The 23,432-nt window shown below is 37.0% G+C and overlaps 1 protein-coding gene across 2 annotated transcripts; it reads right to left on the bottom strand.

The window, feature by feature from the left end:
• Positions 1-5,402: 5,402 nt before the first annotated feature.
• LOC306859418 (sodium- and chloride-dependent creatine transporter 1-like) lies at positions 5,403-21,672 on the bottom strand. Of its 2 annotated transcripts, none has more exons than XM_079400430.1 (14): positions 21,250-21,672; positions 19,912-20,181; positions 17,325-17,456; positions 16,841-17,120; positions 16,250-16,382; positions 15,025-15,159; positions 14,486-14,589; positions 12,689-12,813; positions 12,386-12,498; positions 9,288-9,428; positions 9,093-9,195; positions 6,800-6,900; positions 6,546-6,716; positions 5,403-6,232 (listed from the first exon to the last, which is right to left on the bottom strand). In XM_079400430.1, exons 1-14 carry the CDS (start codon positions 21,272-21,274, stop codon positions 6,101-6,103), a joined length of 1,965 nt encoding a protein of 654 aa, XP_079256556.1. In that variant the 5' UTR covers positions 21,275-21,672; the 3' UTR covers positions 5,403-6,100. The 2 variants fall into 2 exon arrangements, with proteins under 2 accessions (XP_079256556.1, XP_079256557.1); XM_079400431.1 differs by having other exon boundaries at positions 5,661-6,232; positions 17,382-17,456; positions 21,250-21,645.
• Between the last annotated feature and the right edge of the window lie 1,760 nt (positions 21,673-23,432).

The raw sequence follows: 23,432 nt of genomic DNA, 5'->3' as shown, positions 1-23,432 counted from the left end.
CCAGCAGGAGTCAGTCTGTCCTCGATCTTGACTGACAGGCCTAAGAGCTGCCTTTGTTTCCATGAGGAATGGCATCAGGATGATAGAAGCTTATTAACCAAACCAACGCGAGAGTAACACGACTAAAAACCCTCTTTAGCGGACAATTGGGAAGCTGTCAGATAACTATAATAGCTCATGCGTTCTTCAGCTACAAATAAAACTGTAATAGCCTACTTCTGCTTTTTCATGAATTATTTTAAGATTAAAACATATAAACTTTCAAGTCTACAGATTATTAAAAGCACCAAAAGCGGAACAGCGCTGTTCGTTTTAAATGCACCAACAGACCATAAACAATGCCAAAAATAAAACAGTTTTTCAAACATCAGGCAAACCGCTGCAGAATGACAGAGAAAACAATACAATCTGAAATGGATTTTGTCTGTCTGCGCTCCCACTTGTGTGACCTACTTGAAACTACTATACTCAAAATCTCAGACCCGCCGGCATGATTGCGAGCCAATTGGGGTGCAGCCCATGCCTTAGTGACCTCGTCGTGCAAGTCAGGGAGGAATGGGGCTTGCTTCCTTGGATCAACAGCTCGGTGGCCTGAGTGAAACATCACAGATGTTTCACAGATTGATGGAAACTTGAGCTGCTGTTTGAGGTCGACTCTCATCTGCCACTTGCATCCAGTTTTCAGAATGGACCATTCTCTCTGTTTGATGTTTTCTGCTCCAGCTCCTTGCCTAACGAAGCAAATTTGTGATTTGGGGGATGATGGACTGTCTGTATTGGCTTCGAGTCTTCGCTCCTCCAACACCTCTGCTAGTTTTCGAAGCACTTGATAATGGCGTCACTTTTACTGGCCTTGGGTCAGAGCAGCTTTACAGCTAGTGAAAATGTGCTGTAGACTAGGATTTGGGGCACCACATAGACTGCAGGTTGTCTCTGAGCCATACCAGAGCAGGATATTCTGGGGGCTTGGAAGGATGTCGTATGTGGACCTAATTAGGAAGCTTAGTCTAGCCTGTGGAACCTTCCATATATCGGAAGTTATGGTCTTATGAATGACTGCATCCCAATTTGTCCACCTTCCTTGCAGCCTGGCTCACAGCTCTGATCTTTAAAGATCTTTTCTCTTCCTGATCACCTACAGAAAGAGGACTATGGACTAATGGCTGCCCCACAATTAGTTTTTTAACCTCTACTTCACTCTGTGTGGATGCTGGAGGGGCTGAACACACAGCACCAGCTGAAACCAGAGCCAGAGATCAGCTAAAGTAGCACAATATGTAGTTTTGACATAAGAGAAACAGGAGACAAAAATGGGACTCTGTGTAAATAAGCATAACAGGAGCAGGACCAGACTGAGGCAGACTGTAAACTAGAATAATGTGTAGGACATAGAAAGGGGTCAATAAATAGTCATGACTGCAAATCACTTTAAACTCAAGACAATTGGTAAAAACAGTACCATTGTATGGTAGTAGGGTTATGGTTGATGCATGTGGTCAAAGTGCTGCAGAGTGTAATCCAGCATAATGCATTTTTTTATTACAACCAGAATTCCGGAAATGTTGGGACGTTTTTAAATTTGAATAAAATGAAAACTAAAAGAATTTCAAATCACATGAGCCAATATTTATTTACAATAGAACATAGATAACATAACAAATGTTTAAACTGAGAAATTTGAAAATTGATGCCTGCTACAGGTCTCTAAATTGTTGGGATGGGGGCATGTTTACCATGTTGTAGCATCTCCTCTTATTTTCAGAACAGTTTGAAGATGTTTGGGCATTGAGGTTATGAGTTTCTGGAGTTGTGGTGTTGGAATTTGGTCCCATTCTTGCCTGATATAGGCTTACAGCTGCTGAAGAGCTCGTGGTTGTCTTTGGCGTATTTTTCGTTTAATGATGCGCCAAATGTTCTCTATAGGTGAAAGAGGCAGGCAGGCCAATTCAGCACCTGGACTCTTCTACTACGAAGTCATGCTGTTATAATAGCTGCAGTATGTGGCTTACTGAAATACACAAGGCCTTTCCTGAAATAGACATCATCTGGAGGGGAGCATATGTTGCTCTAAAACTTTTATATACCTTTCAGCATTCATAGTGCTTTCCAAAGCATGTAAGCTGCCCATACCGTATTCACTTCTGCAGATGGCATGGCGGATTGTGTTTACCAACAGTGGTTTCTGGAAGTACTCCTGGGCCCATTTAGTAATGTCAATGACAGAATCATGCAGATGAGTGATGCAGTGTCGTCTGAGGGCCCGAAGACCACAGCACCCAACAAATGTCTTCGGCCATGTCCCTTACGCACAGAGATTTTTCCCGTTTCTCTGAATCTTTTGATGATGTTATGCACTGTAGATGATAAGATTTGCAAAGCCTTTGCAATTTGACATTGAGGAACGTTGTTTTTAAAGTATTCCACAATCTCTAAGACTATAAAGAGACTCTGCCTCTCTAAGACATCCCTTTTATAGCTAATCGTGTTACAGACCTGATGTCAATTGACTTAATTAGTTGCTAGATGTTCTCCCAACTGAATCTTTTCAAAATTTCTTGCTTTTTCAGTCATTTGTTGCCCCCGTGCCAACTTTTTAAAGACCTGTAGCAGGCATCAAATTTGAAATGAGCTCATTTAGTGGATAAAAGTGTAAAATTTCTCAGTTTAAACATTTGTTGTCTTATCTATGTTCTATTGTGAATAAAATATTGGCTCATGTGATTTTAAAGTCTTTTCATTCAAATTTAAAAAAGCATTCCAACATTTCAGGAATTTGGGTTGAATGGGGAAAAGGGGCAAGAAATAGAAATAAAAAATCAGAAGAAATTAAACACAGGGCATACATTTAATTAACCCAGTGCTTGCATCTAGCAAACTGAGAGGCTCAGGAGTGACATTTGGCTGCACCTAATGATTATTTTGATTTATATTGATTAATCTGTCATGTCTTATTATGCCTTGTTAATCAAATAAAAAATTATATTTTTTACAAAAAGTTATTACATCCTGCCCATCCACACAAACACATTCAATTATCTGGATTTAATAATTATAACATTTTATACCGCATTTCAACAGATGATTTACATTTAATGCTTTCATAAAAATATAACTGCTTGTGTTACATTTAGAATTTAAAACCTACAATTAATGTCCAATATAACGGATAATAAACATAGCAAAATGTATATTTCAATCAATCAGAATTATTGCACTCTGTAGTGCAGCGTTTGTTTGAGGCACATGCCAGTGGTCCTTCAGTGAAGCCTCGCTTCAGTGAAGCCTCGCTTGCTGTCAGAATGAGCCTTTATTATGCTAAATGGAAGTACTTGAAGAATTTCTAACAATCACAGCTAAGCATATAACTGTAAGATGAAATGTTTCAAACAGCCCATCTGTCACAGCACCTGCCAGCCTCATGAAAGTATTTATAGTTTTCATGTGACATCACTCTCTTATAGAAAAGCCCATCTGGAGCACATAATGTACTAAGACAGTGATATTACAAGACCAAACTCAGCATAGACCATTTGAGGATGCATATGATATACAGGCTGATGAGCTCAGAATTAAGTGCTATAAGAGGACCAAATTCAGTGAAATCACATAAAGTACTACACAAAGTATAGATATAATTAATATTTTATAATGTTTACATGTAATAGATTAAACCTTCATTAAACACTTTCAGTTGGTGTGTAAAAGGAGTCTGAGGTTGTGCTGTGTTCTCGTTGCATTTACACTGTTCTGACCAGCAGATGTCGCCAGCTTGTGGTTTTATAAATTATTTGAAATAAATATCATTTAAATTTTTAATATAAATATATTTGTGTTAAGTCAATACATTTACAGACCATTGCATTAGTGGTATAATGTGTTTGGAGAGACATTAACAGTGGGTTAGTGTGTATATGTGTTTGTGATATTACACTTTGGCCTGGTTTCACAAACAGGGTTTAGATTAAGCCAGGATTAGGCCATAGTTCAATTAGGAGTTTTAAGTCATTTTATAAACGTGCCTTAGAAAAAAAACATTACTGGTGAGCATCTTGAGACAAAACAAGGCCACTAATATATTTTAAGATCAGTCTGTGCAAGTTTCTTACAGTTTAAACAGCTCAGATTTACATTTTAGTCTGGGACTAGTCTTAAGCCTTGTCTGTGAAACCGAGGGTTTAAGTGATACATTCTGCTACAACATGAACAAAGTGCATCTGTATATTAGATTTTAGTGCAAATTAATATGCAGTGCAAATGAATAAACAGCAGGTTTAAAATGATCTGATTGTTTGCACATTCAGCAGTTAAACTGTCTGTTAAAGTTCATTCCGAAACAGTACAATTAATAAACATAACAATACTTACCACACAAAGGTCAGAAAGCTTTTGTGGCGACTCTGTTCACTGACTGACTTGTTAAACCCTCATTAAAGCTACTTGTTAAAAAAGTTTGCAACACTAATCACATTCCAGACCTCATGAAATTCCAGCATTGCAACCCAGCAATAAACTTTCAGATTTTTTCACACAATTGCAAGATATTAACATTTTTATAAACATAAAGAGTTTATGGAGAGAATGATATCAGTGTATCTCTCTTCACTGACACGGTCACTCTGAAAACCATAAGAAAGGATTGAAGGAAGGACAGGAGTGAGAGAATGAATCTGTAGCTGCTGGAAGGGGAAGTACAGATGAGAAGCTTCGATGAAACTGACCTTGAGACAACATCACACTGATATGTTATGACACACGCTGTGACTTTATTATTACATATGGGTCTCATTCATGTGAACTGTTGCTCTGTTACAGGACCTGCGTTACATGGCTGTGTGACCAGCAGGTGTCATTCTGTCCTTTCTGCTGATGTGCCCAATAATGACCCTGATTCCACCACAAAATCACTGCTGTTAGTCGGTACTTACTGTATATATAGCTAAGAAAATGTCTAGTCATTTTGAAAAATGTGTGTGAATTGGTTTAGCAAGTGAGAACTCAAGTGTCAATGAACTTTACTGAAAACAGATGAATTACACTAATCCCAACACAAATAATTAAAAATGAAGATCTTGATTACAGCTAATTTTCATTTACTATTTATTTTTTTTAATGAATACTTTTATTTAGCATTAAATTGATCAGAAGTAACTATAAAGACATGCAATATTACAAAATATTTTTATTTTAAATAAATGCTGAACTTTTGAACTATTTAAAAATATATCACGGTAGCACAATGTTCTCAACATTGATAATTAGAAATGTTTCTTGAGCAGCAAATCGTCATATTAGAATGATTTCTGAAGGATCATGTGACACTGAAGGCGGCTGGAAATTCAGCTTTGCATCACAGGGAAAAAAATGCATTTGAACATATATTCAAATAGAAAGCAGTTATTTTTCAGCTGTAATAATGTTTAATATTACTGTTTTTACTGTAGTCTTTGTACTGTATTTGTAGATCAAATAAACGCAGCCTTGCTGAGCTCAACACCTCCAAACCTGGAACAGTAGTGTATATAACTCTTTTCATGTTTACACTGCAAATATATCACTACATTTCTTCATATTTTAATATATTTAAAAACATTCTTTAAAAAGTATTTGATAATTTGCATAATGGTTTTACCAAACCAAATAAATGCACAAAATATGATTTTGGTCTAAATTTTTATTTTACTTTTTATTAATTAGCCCACTCTCTGATCCAAAACACTGCTGTATGATCTCAGTGCAATGTAACAAACACAAACACAAACACATAATACTGAACAACATCAGCACACTGGCAGATAACGGTCAGTCAAGCACAAGCTCGCATGATTATCGTGTGCTTCTTCTGAAATATAATTACACTGAGAGAAGATCAGCATTATTACTGCATGACCGTTGATATGCACAGGCTCTGGTGTGGCTGAAGTGGGATGACACTCTGTATGTTAATGGCATATGGGTGCTCTGCTGTGTAGTATGGACTTGACAGAGCGAACACTACTGTGTGTGTGTGTGTGTGTGTGTGTGTGTGTGTGAGTGTGTGTGTGTGTGTTTGTGCAGGGCAGTGTTGACTGTATCTGATCATTTGCTAGTGCTGGCCAGGATATTAAATGACACTTTCATATAACAGTGTGTTTTTATTCTCTTCTGCCTTTGGTAGAAGTCTGGCTTTATTCTCAGGTGGAAGGAACTCGAGGTGATGTCGACCCCAGATAGGTGTTGTCAGATGCTGCCAGCGCTGAACAGAGAGAAACAGAGTCACACAAACTGAACACCAGACAACAGACCACAGATTCATACAACTACTGCTGAGTAACTAGAAGAAATTTGGCATCAAATGAGTTATCAGTAAATAAAACAAAAATGATACTAAAGAAACATTATATTTTGTTACTTAAAACTAAATAAACATTAACTGAAATAAAAGTACTTTACGTACTGCTAAAACTACTTCAGATCATGAGTAGCTTTTAGCTTGATATGCTCCAGAGTAGTTTTTTGCACATGATAAGTAAAGTAGCAACACACACACACACACACGACAGTCGTACCTCCATGAGAGAGCCTTTGCAGTGCAGCAGTTTGTAGAGGACGGTGAGAGGAATGCAAAGCATGGATGAGAGAGCGAGAAACCAGCCCAGCAACTCACCCCACCACGGGTACACATACACCGCGTTATACACTAATCGCTTGTAGTTGACCACATGAAACAAGAAAACACCCTGCCAAACACACAAACACCCCTTTAATACCCTCTCAAGAATATGAAACCCCATGCTGATCCAGTACTGCGTGAAAAACCCACCATGCACACTACCGGAGTGACATAAGACCAGCACCACTTCATATACGGCAGAGGACGATAGCCAATCATACAGGCCACATTGTCCATGAAGCGATCAGCACCTTCAGAGAGAGTCAGAGACCGAGAGTGAGGTTTTTAATGGGTTAACACAAAGACTGTGTATGTGTATCTGCATGTTCACCATGATTTTCCCAAGTATGACATGTTCCTGAATCAATACACTTGTTGGACTGGGAGAACATTCATATAAAATAGGGCTTCTCAAACTTTATAGTAGCCGAACCCCTTCAATGCAAATATTTACTTCAAATATGCGTGAAATTTTGAAAGTTACTATTTCAGTAATTTAACTTTTTTTTTAATTTAAGCATATTCCCAGCAAGGTTATTATAGTCAACTTAAAAAATGTTACCTGAATTAAAATAAATGTTAATTGAAATAAAATAAGATATATATGTAGTTGCCAAAGCAGCATTTCTCATTTTCATTTAGTTTCATTTGATGTACTAAAATAACTAAAACATAAATAAATGTAATACAAATGATGTAGACATATTAAAAAAAAAACAATAATAAAATTACAAAAACACACAATAAAATTATTTTACCGAATATTTACCTAAAATTATAATGAAAACAGAAAATACAAAAATGAAAACCAAGGGAAAAAAAATTATAAATAAATAAATAATATATATGTAATGGGGTCATGACATAAGGGTAAACTAAATATTTTAGGGATTTCTTTTGTTTGTTTTTTAGTAAAAGTTTTATTTTGGTCGACTGTATTCATTTTAAAATTGTATATATATATATATATATATATATATATACATATATATATATATATATATATATATATATATATATATACACACTATATTGCCAAAAGTATTGGTTCACTCTCTTCTAATGAACATGTTTGACTACTTCAGTAATTTCTATGAGTACAAATCTTAATGTTTAAGCATATAATGATATTCTAGGGAATTGTGTGCTTCTAATTTTATAGCAACAGTTTGGACAGGACCCTTTTCTATTCTAACATGACAGCGTCTCTGTGTATAAGACACGGCTCAAAAAGCCAAGTCCTGATCCCAAATGAACACCTCTGGTGTGACTTTATATGCAGACCTTGAGCCAAAAACTCCTCACCAAACACCAATATTTATTAAAGTAACACCAGAGGTGTTCAGCAGGACTTGGCTTTCTGCAGACCAGTCAAGTTCTTCCACACTGACTCAATCAATCATGTCTTTTTGAACCTTGCCTTATACACAGAGACACTGTCATGTTAGAATAGAAAAGGGTCCTGTCCAAACTATTGCTATAAAATTAGAAGCACGCAATTCCCTAGAATATCATTATATGCTGAAATATTAAGATTTGTACTCATAGAAATTACTAAAGTAGTCAAACCTGTTCATTACAAGGGGGCGACCCAATACTTTTGGCAATATAGTGATTTATATATATATATATATATATATATATATATATATGAATGATGAGAGAGAGAGTGCGAGAGAGCTGCACAATTTGTCCAAAAAATTGTATTGGGAGTATTTTGTCATATATTGTAATTGCAATTTGAACTGTCATATGACAATTCATTTCATATGAAAATGTCTCATATTGCTACTGCTGAAACATCCAGACAAGACTCTACAGCTAATGGAAATAATTACTTTTAAGGGTGTTCATACTTGGGTTCAGTCTTTACAAAAAACAACTATACACAAATATGTATGTCTTAAATTATTCACTTTCAAACATTCAAACCAGGACAAATGCAGTACATTTTCCACACATTACATACCTAAACTCACAGCTGCTCTGAAAGCACTATATACTTCTTTAATGAAATCGCAGCCTATGATTTGATAATCATGATTTGATAGGAGATAGCACCATTTCAGTTCTATTTATCAAATGATTGTGCAGCACCATTAGTTTCAATTAAATGTTACATTTGCAGTTCCCTCATAAACCCCCATTTTGGAAACACTGATAATTTTAGGGTCGGGTTAGGGGTTTCCTGGCTAGTTTAACCAAGCAAGACTTCTTCTGTTAACCAGCATCACCAGCTTCGCTGTTCCAAATGCTAAACCATCATAAACCAGTCTGGACCATCATGGAAATTCCAACTGGTCTTTAAAGCAGGATTGCATTTTTGTTAGGATTACGTTTGCTAGGAATGTTGTTGCAGGACCAACAAAATATGTTGATTTAGGAACAGGTCCTACTTGGCAAAATCACAGTTCCTGGTGTTTGCATGGCTACAGATTTTTACCATACACCCAGGCAACCACCACACACTCCCAGAAGGCTTGCCAGAGCAGAGTAATCCCACTCGCGGAGTAATAATCAAACAGCTGAAACACATACATCCCTCCCTGTACAGAGAGAGAATGTAACCAAAAACACAATCAGGAAACTGATATGAACTCTATTGTATGATATACCTCACCGTCAGCCTCAGACATACCTGTGTTACCATGGAAAGATCAATAGTAAAACAGGTAAAGCAGCATATTGCCACAATAACTTCCCGACGCTGAGAGCCGAGAAATGACTTTGGGGGCAGCATGTCCATTATTCCAGTAATAAAGCCTTCAACACCAACAAACTGAGAGAGAAAAATGAATCCAGTTTAAAAGGAAGCTGATGATCTAACCAAGAAATATGTGGGCAACAAGGACATCTGAATGTGTCTGACCTTGTCAAACATTGTTGCTAATCTAAGAGCGCTATGGCAAATCCAAGGCATTGAGTGAACATTAAGGCCCCATTTACACAGGATGTGTTCTTGCATTCCTGTGCTATTTTTTAATGGTTGCTTTACGTACGCATGCGTCACACTGATAGAGATCACATAGCCGGAGGTGTGTGGGCTGCTGTACTGTAGCAGGCTAATATATCTTCCTACTTGACTTTAACTTGTGAAATTTCTGCATTTCATCACTGCATGTAAGGTTACACTTGAGAAAAAGAAGTGTGCTTAATTGTACTGAATGTGCACTTGTTGTGTGCTTCAAATCTTAAAGGTACATTAAAAAACGACTTGCAGATAATATAAGATGAAATAAAAGTGTCCTTAAACAGAGTTCACTTTCATGACTATCTATGTTTCCATCCACCTATTGTTATGTGCATTTTGGAATAGCGCATTTAAAAAAAACGCTAGATGGAAAGGCCAAGATGCTCATAAATTCGAAAAATATGCATAAAAAACTTGTGCACAACTGAGTAGGATAAACTTTTTATCTGATAAAAAAATTAGCATAAACTATAATGGAAAATGAATAAATTCCACCATACGCATCAAAAACGACATCATTTATGAAAATTACTATATTAAGTGGCTTCTCCTATTTTTCTCAGTGAAACTTAGAAAGCTTTATTCGCAAATGTTTTATGCAATATTCCATTTTTGTGCACAAGTTAAATTTGAATCTTTGTATGGATGCATAGCTTATGTCCTTTGATCCATGTATGTTTCTCTCGGTTAATGTACGTAATCTCACAGTCTGAAGCGTCTGTCACACATGCTGTTGTGAATAATTAAGCGAAGCATCTTCTCATTGGATAAGAACACGCAGTCTCATGAATAAGTATGAGGCCCTGTTTACACTAATGCGTTTTCGTTGTAAAACGCATAACTTTTGCTACACTTACGCCTATCGTTTACACTACTCCGACTTTTGAAAGTCCCCCGTTTTAGTTTGAAAACTCTGGGGTTGCGTTTCAGTGTAAACGGACCAAAACAGAGACTTTTGAAAACGATGTCGTGACAACCCACATTCGCACTGCGTATCCTTGACGACTGTGTAAACAATAACATCATGCTCATTATTGTACTCATAGAAATTTAGAGGTAGATGCCTCATTTGACCGCTCCAAGCACGCAGACGCGTCCGCCATCTAAATAATAGGGAATCTACCTGTATATATCTATGGTTGTACCTGCATGAACGGTCACATATATGTGTATACATATATGAATGGTTACATGTAGTGGAAACGGGGATCGTTTTCATTCTAAAACACCGTTTTAAAATGAAAACACACTAGTGTAAACGGAGCCTGAGACACAGATGCTTCATCAAAGTAATATTGCTGCATTCCAGAAAGCTCGAAATTAAGATTTTTTCCCAGCTAATACTTGGAAATAATGTCTGGAACATCGCTCGAAGTCGGATATCCGACTTGTGAACTCTGACCTCAGCAGGACGCGCTATTTGATGTCACTGCATCCAACGAACATAATATAGAACTACCATGTGTCAAACTTAAAAACATTAGACATTAAAGTTTATAAAATTATACTTTAATTTGAGCTTTTCGTCAACTGTTTACAAAACGAAAGGCAGCATTTCGTTTTTGCCATAATTGACAGAAATATGTTAACATGATTGACTGGAACTCCCTGAAGTTGGAAGTGGGACATTTCAACTCGGATGTTTCCTCTTCCAACCTCACCTGGAACGAGGCATATAGTCCTTTGACACGTCACAAACGGTGATATCAACACGATCTAGCTTTTAAACCGGAAGACGAAAATAGTGCAAAAACTCTCAATGAACCCGTTTTCTCCAACAATTAAAAATTAACTGATACTAACATTGTCTTCTATGATGTACACCTCTGCTAAAATCTGTCTAGGGTTTCATGACCCTTTAACACACTTAAGTACACTTTTAAAAAGTGCACTTAATCTTTTGTTGTGCTTTAATGTACACTTATTTTAATGTGTTGACTAACATACTAAAGCACATATAAAGTACCTGATTATAATTTGAACTGTAGTGTGTTACGTAATATTACATTTAAAGTTAATATATTTTAAATGTACTAAATTGCAACTTAATTATAAATGCATAATTACTCATATTTAAATTAAAAAAAATCTAAATACAAATACATACACATTTAAATAGTAATTTAGACAGTAAATTTTATAGTATAATTTATATATATTATATATTTTATTTATAAATACTTGTCAGTACATTCAGCAAAACCATATTTCAAAGACAATAGAATTAATTATGAAATTAGATATAAAGATGTACTTAAGTCCTGCTTAAGTGGATCAAAAAAAGCTATCCAATTGCATTTAATATAAATTTACACTATAATATATTTTCATTTAATTGCAATTAGCATGCAAGTAAGTGTCTGAAAACACTCCTTATATTATTTTTAAGTATATTATTTACATAAGTACTCTTTTTAAATGTATGCTAAAGTGTACTTATTTTCCACAAAGTTAAAGCTGCTTTGCTGAAGTTCAAATTAAAAATAGATTAAAAAAATTAAACCTTTTGTTTGATTTCTATGTGCTCCACCTTGCTGTTTTTGAGCCCAAGAATGCAAGAATGCACCTGTGTGAAGTAGTCTGAGATACAGTTCAGACAATGAACCCTTCGTTTAATATATCTTATCAGTTTTTCAGATAGCTTTCTATCAGAACATTCTTTATAAAATGGATTGTGACAATTTAATCCGTTTGCTCACTCACTTACTGAAAATAGCAGCAGGACTTTTCAAATCTTTGTCATAAATGAGTGGGTGGAGCCTCACCTGACTGTCCAATCCCAACACCAGAAGCATGAGAAAGAACAGCACCGCCCACAGCGGCGCTAAAGGCATGAGCGACACTGCTTTTGGATAGGCAATAAACGCTAAACCAGGACCTGAGAAAAACAAGATCCACATGTTTACGTACCATGGCATGGTATGGTATTCCAAGATATTTAAAGAATAGAATGGCACTATTATAGTACCATGTCAAAACATCTACTGTAGTAGTATGGTATGTTTTGTTCAGGCAGTCAAGGAGAAAGAAGGAACGGAGAGTGTGATGAGGACAGAGGCATATCTCACCACTTTCTGCCACATTACTGATGTCAACGCCTTGTTCAGACGCCATGAATCCCAAAACTGAGAAAACCACAAATCCTGCAAAGAAGCTTGTGCCGCTGTTTATGAGAGCCAGAACGAATGCATCCCTACAGTGGGAGAGAGAGACATTATCGTGGGATTAGCATGTAGCCAAACACCCAGTGCACAGGGTTAAACTGGGTGGATGTTGAACTCATGCAACCTCTGATCTCTGATCTGATCACATGCATGCAAACACACACGCACTACTGGCCCACAGGGATGCTGTGGGATTATGAAGCCATACAGAAAAAACATTTTGGCTGGGAGGCCTTTGTTTTGTTAGTGCTTATTTACAGACAAAACAACAACACAATACTACACATGCAGTGAGATCCAAAAATCTGAAACATTGCTAGACTGATCATATCTTTTGCAGTGAAAAATTCATATCATTTATAGTGAAAGTTATATACTACATTAGTTTTCATTAGTTTTTCTTTGATGAACAGAAAGTTCAATGAAAAGCATTTACTTGCAAATTTGTTTTGTAACTTTACATCACTTTTGATCAGTTTAATGTATACCTGCTGAATAAAAGTATTAATTTATTACTGTTTTCAACACTGATAATAATAATGTTTCTTGAGCAGCAAATCAGCATATCAGAATGATTTCTGAAGGATCATGTGACACTGAAGACTGGAGTAATGATGCTGAAAATTCATCTTTGATTACAATAAATTAATTTAAAAATATATTCAAAAAGAAAACAGCTATTTTAAATTGTTATAATATTTCACAACACTGCACTGTAACTGCTTTTTGTTGTATTTTTGATCAAATAAATCTTAATTATTCCAAACATTTGACCTGTACCTACTATATACAGTATATATATATATACAAAAAATAATAATTAATTATATAGTAATATTATTAGTAATAGTAATAATAATTACGGAGTGTCAATTTACACTTAGTGCAAATAGCCCGCCTTGTTGGCAGAGACTATTTACACTAACTTGGCCTACCAATGTGTGATTGGGATAGTCAAAATTATAAAAGATGGTTGTAGGTCATCAGTTCCAGTGGTGCAGGTGGTAAACTATGTGCCTTGGTCTTTTTGAATCGATCGACCGGGGTTCGAACTCGCCTTTTGCCTAACTTTTTTTTCTCCCTTTTCAAATCTTGTATCACATCATGAAAGCATTTCAATAAAATTAAGGAAATAAACAAAAAGTTAAAAAATAAAAGTATCGGGTAGGGTTAGGGTAGGTGTAGGGAGGGCTTTATTATAGCAGTAAGGTGGCATCCATTTAATCATTTGAATCATTTACACTCAATATGTTATTTTTGTGTACTGTTTTATCATGTACTACAATACTGAAGTGCAGATAATTGCTACTATTTGCAATAAAGTATAAATAGCAGAAAATGCTGCAATTTAACAGTGTAAATAGAATCCATTGCTATTTACATTTAGTGCAAATAGCTGCTGCCTAATAATTATTGCTTTACTGTCGACTTTTTAATTTTTTTCATATTATATCATGTAATATAATATTATGTTACATTAAATATTAGAAACACTTAAATAAAGTACTTTTGTTAAAAAGTTTACATTGTAAAAAATATTATATGTCTCAGATTCATTTACAGTCTTCGTGTCCATCTATACATAAAGCAAATCAATTGAAATTCACACTAATATACTCTTATACAGTATAATGATCACAAATTTGAAATATAACATTATGAAATTATCTCTGTGTGTGTGTGTGTGAGATATTTGCTCACTGGTAACAGTTGTTGTTGAAACGGTTGTAGCTCCCAAGAGCTGTCAGGGCCCCCAGACCGATAGCATAAGAAAAGAAGATCTGTGTGGCAGCATCAATCCATACCTGCCATCAATCCATAATCATAATCATCATGACAACAAGAATTATAAAACCATGTCACTAGGCTCTAGTTTTTGCTTTAAAAATACAGTACATGAGTGAATCTTTGCCAACTGTTGGATCTTAGTGCTGTTTACTCTTGAAAGCACCAGAAATATCAAGTCTGTAGCATGTTTTGAGATAAATTATTAAATAAATAACTTATGAAATAAGTAAAGAATTTTTGTTGTCACATTGTTTTCACTAGATTTGATTCACAATTTATTTATTATTATTTTTAGCCGAAACAATTCTTTAAAAAAAAAAACATCCCTGTAACCGTTTTGATAATACTTTACATTATAATTTTATTTATGAAATATTTAATTGCTGAGACATGGTTTGCAGCATAAAATCACATACCCACATATATCTAAACACGTGCAACCATGCTCTCACCTGTGCCTCTGAGAGTTTGCTCCAGTTTGGTTTCAGGTAGTAAATAATGCCATTAAGAGCTCCTGGCAGTGAGACGCCATGAACAAACAAGACCACCAGGACCAGATATGGGAACACAGCTGTGAAATATACAACCTGCACACACATACAGACACAATACTGTACTGCTCATATTTTTGCACCTAAATGTAAACACTGTAGCTCCTGCTATTACGGTTTGAATCATTACAGATTTATATTTATTATCACGGGTCGACATCGTTTCTCTGACAGTCAAGCACTAGAACTAAACCCAGCACACACACACACACACACACACACACACACACACACATCCGCAGGGGGAGCTAATAATCAGCTTACATGGCTTTTGATCTATTTTCTCATATTCCCAACAAACATTCATAATGGTTTGGCTGATGTGTGTACAGTAAGTGTATGTAAGGGATAATGTAGAGCCAGCCATCATTACCGCAAAATAAACCCTAGCAGGGTGATCAGGACCCTGACATGAAGCAGATAATGAGCATCTGACTCTACATTATCCCACTTATTACACAGCTACTTATCAAAGACATATGCAAAATATTGATTTGAGTGCTTGTTCATTAGCTTAAAACTTCCAATAACAACAGCCCATTACAGAGTTATAATGCCCATTACAACGTACAAAACAATCAACAAAGGAAACGCTGCAATAATGTTACAATATTTATATATATATTATTCAATTATATATATATTCTGTCCAACCTAAAAGTTTGGGGTCAGTACATTTTTTTGTCTCTTCTGCTCAACAAAGCTGCATTTATTTGATCAAAAAATGCAGTAAAAACAGTAATATTGTGAAATATTATTACAATTCAAATAACTGTTAAAATTATGTTAATATATTGCAAAATGTAATTTATTCCAGTGATGCCAAGCTGAATTTCCAGCATCATTAGTCTTCAGTGTCACATGATCCTTCAGAAATCATTCTGATATGCTGAATTGCTGCTCAAGAAACATTTCTTCATATTTTTGTGGAAACCGTAAGTCATTTGTTCAGGTTTCTTTAATAAATAGACAGTTCAAAAGAACAGCGCTGATTTCAAATGCAAATTGGTTGCAAGATTATGAACTGTAATTTTTGATCACTTTAATGCATCCTTGCTGAATAAAAGTAGTTTCTTTTTCAAATAATATTGTTCAGCCACCATCTTTCACAAACATATATTTGTACCTTTCCAGCGGACTTAACACCCTTCCAGATGCAGAAGTAGACAATGACCCACGTAGCAAGCAGACACAAGACCATGTAACCACTGATGTCACCCACTTCATCCAAACCACCAGACAGACGTAGGACTTTACGCCTGAATCAAGAAAGAAACATTTTAACTTAGCCATTCCCAAAATAAAGCAAAAAAGGTCTGAACGACCATGCTATAATACAAATGTAATCACAGCTAAAGAACACTGATAGACACAAAACAGCGACTGACAATGTAGCAAGGCCTTCTTGCTTTCTACAAACAATAAATACATAAATAGTAGCCATTGACTTCTATAGTATTTTTTTTCTATACTATTGAAGTCAATGGCTACCGTCAACTGAGCGACTCTTTAAAATATCTTCTTTTGCGCTCAACAGAAGAAGCTCATTCAGGTTTGGAGCAACTTGAGAGTGAGTAAATGACAGAATTTTCATTTTTGGGTGAAGTATCCTTTTTAGAGCTTCAATAGCTCATCTGATGCCACAACATTTTCTCATCAAAATAAATAAAAATCTGTGATAGGGCTGGAAATTGGAAAACATTTCAAAGACACTTACTCCCAGAATTCTATAACAGATGATCGCAAACCCGTGTGATCCAGACAGCCGGCACTGGTGTTGAGGGAGGAGACGTTGGGAAGGGAAGGGGACAGTGACTGATTGAAACACGCACGGCTGAAGTTAGTGGTACAGTTGACCGTGTTCCACTCGTGTCCACACGTGGCCCACGGCAGAGGGGAAGTGAAGGAGTGAGCCAGAAAATACAGGCCCCAAACCAGAACCATGATGTAGTAGGTGTTACAGAAGAACACGATCACCATTGATGCCAATCCAAGCCCTGGAGGAAAGAAAAATACTGCCCTTCTTCACATGCTATGTATCACGCTGGACGATATTAAAAGCCAGACAGATCAATATTCTGTTTTGCCATTAAAAATGAAAGATAATTGCTGGCAGGATGAGATATGGATCTGTTTAACTAGAGGATGGCAAGGGTTGGGATGTAAAATACGAACAATTTTGGCTGTTAATAATACTCCACCTTTAAAAAGAGGCGCAATGTTCCATGTGGCGACCCCACCCTGTTTCATGAACTGACCCAATGCGATCTCCAGGAAGAACACTGGAACACCTCCAACAAACACCATCAGGACATAGGGGATCAGAAACACACCTGCAACACACAGGAAATGACAAGACTTAAGCAGACTTTTAAAATGCTCAATACAGAAATAGTATACTTAAGCTTGAACTGAATGTAATGCTTTCGGACCCTTAATTGCACGTGAATTGCAATTAGATGAAATCAGTATAATATGTTTTTTTTTTTCAATACACTTCAAAGGATAGTTCACCCAAATAAAATGACCTCGTAAGTTACTCACCCTCAAGCCATTCTAGGTGTATATGACTTTCATCTTTCAGACAAATACAATTGGAGTTATATTAAAAAATGTCCTGGCTTTTCCAAACTTTTAAAATGGCAGTGAATGGGGGTCAAGATTTTGAAGCCCAAAAATGTGCATCCATCCATCATAAAAAGTGCTCCACATGGCTTCGGGGGATAATAGAGGCCTTATAAAACGAATCAATGCTTTGTGTAAGAAAAATATCCATATTTAAAGCTTTATAAATCATAATCTCTAGCTTCCGCTAACTGACGTTAGCTAACTCACGTTCACGAGAGAGTGGGGTCCAGCGGACGACGTAGGATGTAGGTGTAGCGTAAGCTCTGTTGAGAATATGCTAGTCTCGTGAGAACCAAGTTTTATTTACAGCAATGGAAAATCAATCTCCTCTTGGATTATATCGAAATCCTACGACATTTTTCTTCCTCGTTTTGTACTTCTAATTCCTGGTGTTTTGTTTTGCTTACGCTATGCCTACATCCTCCATCATCCGCTGGACGCCACTCTCTCGTGAACATGTGCACGAAGCTAGAGATTACAGTTTATAAAGTTTTAAACATGGATATTTTTCTTACACAAGCACATCGTTTCGCTTCAGAAGGCCTATATTAACCCCCCGAAGCCATGTGGAGCACTTTTTATGATGGATGGAAGGATGCGCTTTATTTTGCTTCAAAATCTTGACACCCATTCACTGTCATTATAAAGCTTGGAAGAGCCAGGACATTTTTTAATATTACTCCGATTGTATTCGTCTGAAATAAGAAAGTCATATACACCGAGGGTGATTTGAAGGTGAGTAAATCATGGGGTAATTTTAATTTTTTGGGCATACTACCCCTTTAAGTAAACTCTTAAAATGTAGTCTTTGTGTATGCAAAAGAGAGAGCAAGAGAGATTAGGTCTCCATTGCAAATCATGTTGTTAACAGACAGATAACAAATCCAACATTTAGTAACAGCTCTATAGACACAACTGAGACTGTTCTTGAGATCAGGCATCTTATGACACTGATGCTGACTTATTGACATGCTTCAGCTGGCAGTAAAGGGGAAACAAAAAAAAACTTTTGACTCTGAGCGACATTCGTCACCACCTACATGCATCAGAAGAGCTACGCAGATGGTTAATGTTACAAGAGAAGGAGAGGAGAACAAAGAACAGAGTGTCGCTTCTTCAACCTTTGATAAACTCAGGCCATGAACAGTAGACGGCCATTGTCCTTTCTCTCTCTTCCTGTCTGCCGGGCCCACATTTAATTTTCTCAGCGCTTTGACCTTCTGATTTATCTGTACTGGCAGATACCTCATTACACTTCAGATTATTTAGTTTATTAGTGTTAAAGGAACAGTCCACACAAAAATTCACTCAGCCTCTGGCTATTCAAGATGTAGATGAGTTTGTTTCTTTATGGGAACAGATTTGGAGAAATGCAGCATTGCATCACTTGCTCACCAATGGATGCTCTGCAGTGAATGGGTGCCGTCAGAATCCAAAGAGTCCAAACAGCTGATAAAAACATCCCAATAACCCACAAGTAATCCACACCACTCCAATCCATCAGTTAGCATCTGGTGAAGTGAAAACTTCAAATGCATTATTAAGATGTTTGTAACATTCTGTCCATAATATTGCTTTCTCTGGTGAAAAAGTTTTGTCTGAATTAGAAATATGCATAGAGAGAAATATATAGATCAAGCAAAAACAGTCCAGAACAGTGATACATTGATGTGAGAGGACAACAGGGGATGGACTTTTTCACTGGAGGAAGCTATCATGAAGTTATTTTATGGACTATTTTGGACAGACACAATGGTTTGAAGTTAAAACGTCTTGATGGATTGCAAATAAGACAAACGCTTAACAAAACATTAATTAATGGACTGGAATTGTGTGGATTATTGTGATGTTTGTATCAGCTGTTTGGACTCTCATTCTGACGGCACCCATTCACTTCAGTGGATCCACTGGTGACCAAGTGATGGAATGATACATTTCTCCAAATCTGTGCTGATGAAGAAACAAACTCATCTACATCTCGGATGGTCTGAGGGTCAGCAACGTATTATTATTATTTTTTATTCAGGGTCACTAATTGGTCAATAATTGAGTATAGAAAGGAAAATCTCACATTTTCAATTTGGTCTCAAGTCGTTTAGACCCTCTATGTATCTGTTTGGTTAAATATAATATATCTGTGCCTGACTGTATATAGCTCACCTCCTCCATTCTTATAACAGAGGTAAGGAAATCTCCAGACATTTCCAAGGCCAACAGCAAATCCAACACAGGACATGATAAAGTCCATCTGTCTGCTCCATGTTTGTCGCTCTGAATGTCCCAGTTCTGTGTTGGGGTCACCGGTCTCCATCAAACCCGTGCAAACACTGGGCTCAGCAACCTCCGTACTGGACCCCTCAGTCTCTGACACCAAAGGACGGGCGACTTCTGCTTCCTCCTGAGATTCATCCTCACATGTGCCGCCATCATCTGCAAGAGAGACGAACACGACTTTGTGAACGCTTGACCCTTCTTTTGCTTTAATAACAGCAGAATTTGAACTATCATGTGATATGAACTCCAGTAGTTTGTAGTAAAGTGTAAAAATCTGATAGCACATATTTGCATATTTGATTTAAATAGTTAATGTGTGTGTGTGTGTGTGTGTGTGTGTGTGTGTGTGTGTGACCCTGGACCACAAAACCAGTCGAAGGTAGCACAGGTATATTTGTAGCAATAGCCAAATGGGTCAACGTTATTGATTTTTCTTTTATGCCAAAAATCATTAGGATATTAAGTAAAGATCATGTTCCAAGATCATGTTTGTAAATATCCTACCGTAAATTTATCAAAACTGAATTTTTATTAGTAATATGCATTGCTAAGAACTTCATTTGGACAAATTTATAGGCGATTTTCTCAATATTTAGATTTTTTTTGCACCCTCAGATTTTCAAATAGTTGTATCTCGTCCAAATATTGTCCTATCCTAACAAACCATACATCAATGGGAAGCTTATTTATTCAGCTTTCAGGTGATAGATAAATCTCAGTTGACCCAATCAATCAAAATGGACCCTAATGACTGGTTTTGAATTTCAGGGTCACACACACACACACACACACACACACACACACACACACACACACACACACACACACACACATATATATATATATATATATATATCCAGCATGATGAATTGATTGATTGTTGTGTTCCTATAACATCATTGGCAGCTGTATGTATGTCAGAGATGCAGCTGGATCCAGATTGGAGCGGATTGAGGGACTGTGTGTGTGAGTGTGTAAGAAAGAAAGTGAAAGAGAGACATTTGATGCAGGTAAATACATGGAGAGAGCAGATCTGGATCCTGTTCAGATAACTCGAGAGTTTAGAGCAGTCTGTGTAATGGAAAGATACATTACCCAATCTGATTCAATCAATTTATAGATTACATTTTATATCAGGTCTATGTAAATACACAGTTATTAACGTGTTATTCCTGTTATTATCAATAGGTATGTAAACAATCAAGCATATAAAGTCATTCTTACTGGAGAAATGCTCTTCTGGAGACATGCCGCGCGCTGGCCAGCAGGAGCCGCGCGCCCGAGAATTCACAAATAACGGTTCTTCACGTTTTATTATTTTTTAATTCGCGTCGTTGAGTATTTTTCCGTGGGGTTGCTGTCTGATTGTTTGTGTGAAATTGATCCTCAGCAGAACGTTGACAAGATTTATCTCCAAATTATAATAATTGACGTGCGTCGCTGGCAGACGAGGAATAAAAGCGTCTCAAAAGCAGTCGACGAAGCACTTGAAGGTAAGCCTGAAGAATCGCATGGATGTTGGTTTAACGCGAATGATATAAGTCTTAAAGAATCCCTCGGTTTGGTGAATATAACGGAAAAGCAGGTGTGAGGTTGCGCCTGTCTCGTTTGTCTAAGATCAGCGCTCAGCTGCAGCGTCCCGCTTATGACGCTCGGCGCTGCGCTGTGATTGGCTGACGAATGGACGGTCGTCTGTGATTGGCTGATGTTGTCGCACACAAACGCGTACCTGAGCAAAGCCGCGTACTGAAACAAACTATGCATGCATCTGCACTTCCTAAACGTACATCGCGATACACTATTGATCGAGTTCACACTGCATGATTTTCAAAGTCCTCGGATCACTGTTGTTTTCATATCGCACGACTATCTGGGGTAGCATTGATCACGATCACGCTTGCACAAATGATGCAAGATCACGCTGATGTTGTCGTCTCCTCCTCGATGAAACAGTAACAAAGATGACGTCCTTGTTAACAACATATAGTGCCTATAGAAAGTCTTCATACCCCTTCATTTTTTTCACATTTTGTTATGTTGCGTTATGTTAAACTGCTTTAAATGACTTTTTTCCACATAAATCTACACCCCACTCACCATAATGTCAAAGCAAAAACCGGATTTATCACAACTTTGCAAATCTATTAAAAAGGAAACACTAAAAAAAAATGACATTGCACAAGTCTTCATACTCTTAACTCAAAACTTAGTTAAAGCACTTTTGCAACAACTACAGCCTCGGGTATTTTGGGGTATGATACAACAAGCTGTGCACATCTACATTTGGTTTTTTGCCATTGTTCTCTTATAGATCATCTCAAGCTCTTTCAGACCATCGGTGGACAGTCATTTCTAGGTTTCTCCAAAGATGTCTGATTGGCTCCAAGTCCCAGCTCGAGGATGTTCATAGAGTCGTCCCTAAGCCGCTCCTGCATTGTCTTGGCTGTGTGCGTAGGGTGATTGTCATGTTGGAAGGTAAACTTTCAGCCCAGTCTGAGGTTCTGAACCAGGTTTTCAATAAGGATATCTCTGTATTTAGCTGCATTCAGCTTTCCGTGTTCTCTGATCACTTCCCCAGTCCCTGCCGCTGAAAAACACCCCCACTGGATGATGCTGCCGCCACCATGCTTCACCGTTGGAATGGTATTATGCAGGTGATAAGCAGTGCTTTGTTTCCCTCTGACATGCATAAGGAATTGAGGCTCATCAGACCAGAGAATCTTTTTTTTCATAGTCTGAGAGCTATTTGGGTGTATTTTTGTAAATTCCAATCAGGGTTTCATGTATGTTTACTGAGGAGAAGCTTGAGTTTGGTCACTTTGCCATCAAGCTCAGATCGGTGAAGTGTTGCAGTGATGTTTGTCCTTCTGTAAATTTCTCCCATCTCCATCTAAGATTATGAAGCTCAACCAGAGTGACCGTCAATGTCTTGATCACCTCTCTAACCAAGACCCTTCTCCTTCGATTGCTCAATTTGGCCAGGAGGCCAGCTCTATGAAAAGTCCTGATTGTTTCAAACTTCATCCATTTAAGGATTATGGAGGCCAAATGCTCCTGTGAACCTTCAACACAGCAATTATTATTATTTCATTTTTTTTGTAGTCTTCCTCAGATCTGTCCCAACACAATCCTGTCTCTCAGCTCTGCAGGCCATTCCTTGGACCTCATGGTATAGTTTTTGGTCTGACATCCATTTCAGCTGTTAAACTTTATAGACAGGTGTGTGTGCCTTTCCAAATCATGTCCAATCAACTGAATTTGCCACAGGTTAACTCCAGTCGGAGTATGGAAACATCTCAAAGACGATCCAGTGAAACTCGAATGCTCCTGATCTAAATTTCAAGTGTCAAAGCAAAGGCTATGAAGACTTGTGCAATGTCATTTTTTCAGTGTTTCCAAGTTAAATC

The sequence above is a fragment of the Barbus barbus genome (genome assembly GCF_936440315.1).
Source record: "Barbus barbus genome assembly, chromosome: 40".
Taxonomy (NCBI): domain Eukaryota; kingdom Metazoa; phylum Chordata; class Actinopteri; order Cypriniformes; family Cyprinidae; genus Barbus; species Barbus barbus.
The sequence above is the reverse complement of the archived record's forward strand: the minus strand, read 5'-3'. Positions and strand labels throughout refer to the sequence as shown.

Coding starts and splice junctions, on each gene's coding strand:
- LOC306859418 (XM_079400430.1), bottom strand. CDS start 21,274: ATGTCTCCAGAAGAGCATTTCTCCA. Junction 20,182..21,249: donor TCCAGAAGAGCATTTCTCCA/GTAAGAATGACT, acceptor TCTCTCTTGCAG/ATGATGGCGGCACATGTGAG. Junction 16,383..16,840: donor TCTGTTATAGAATTCTGGGA/GTAAGTGTCTTT, acceptor TTCTTGATTCAG/GCGTAAAGTCCTACGTCTGT.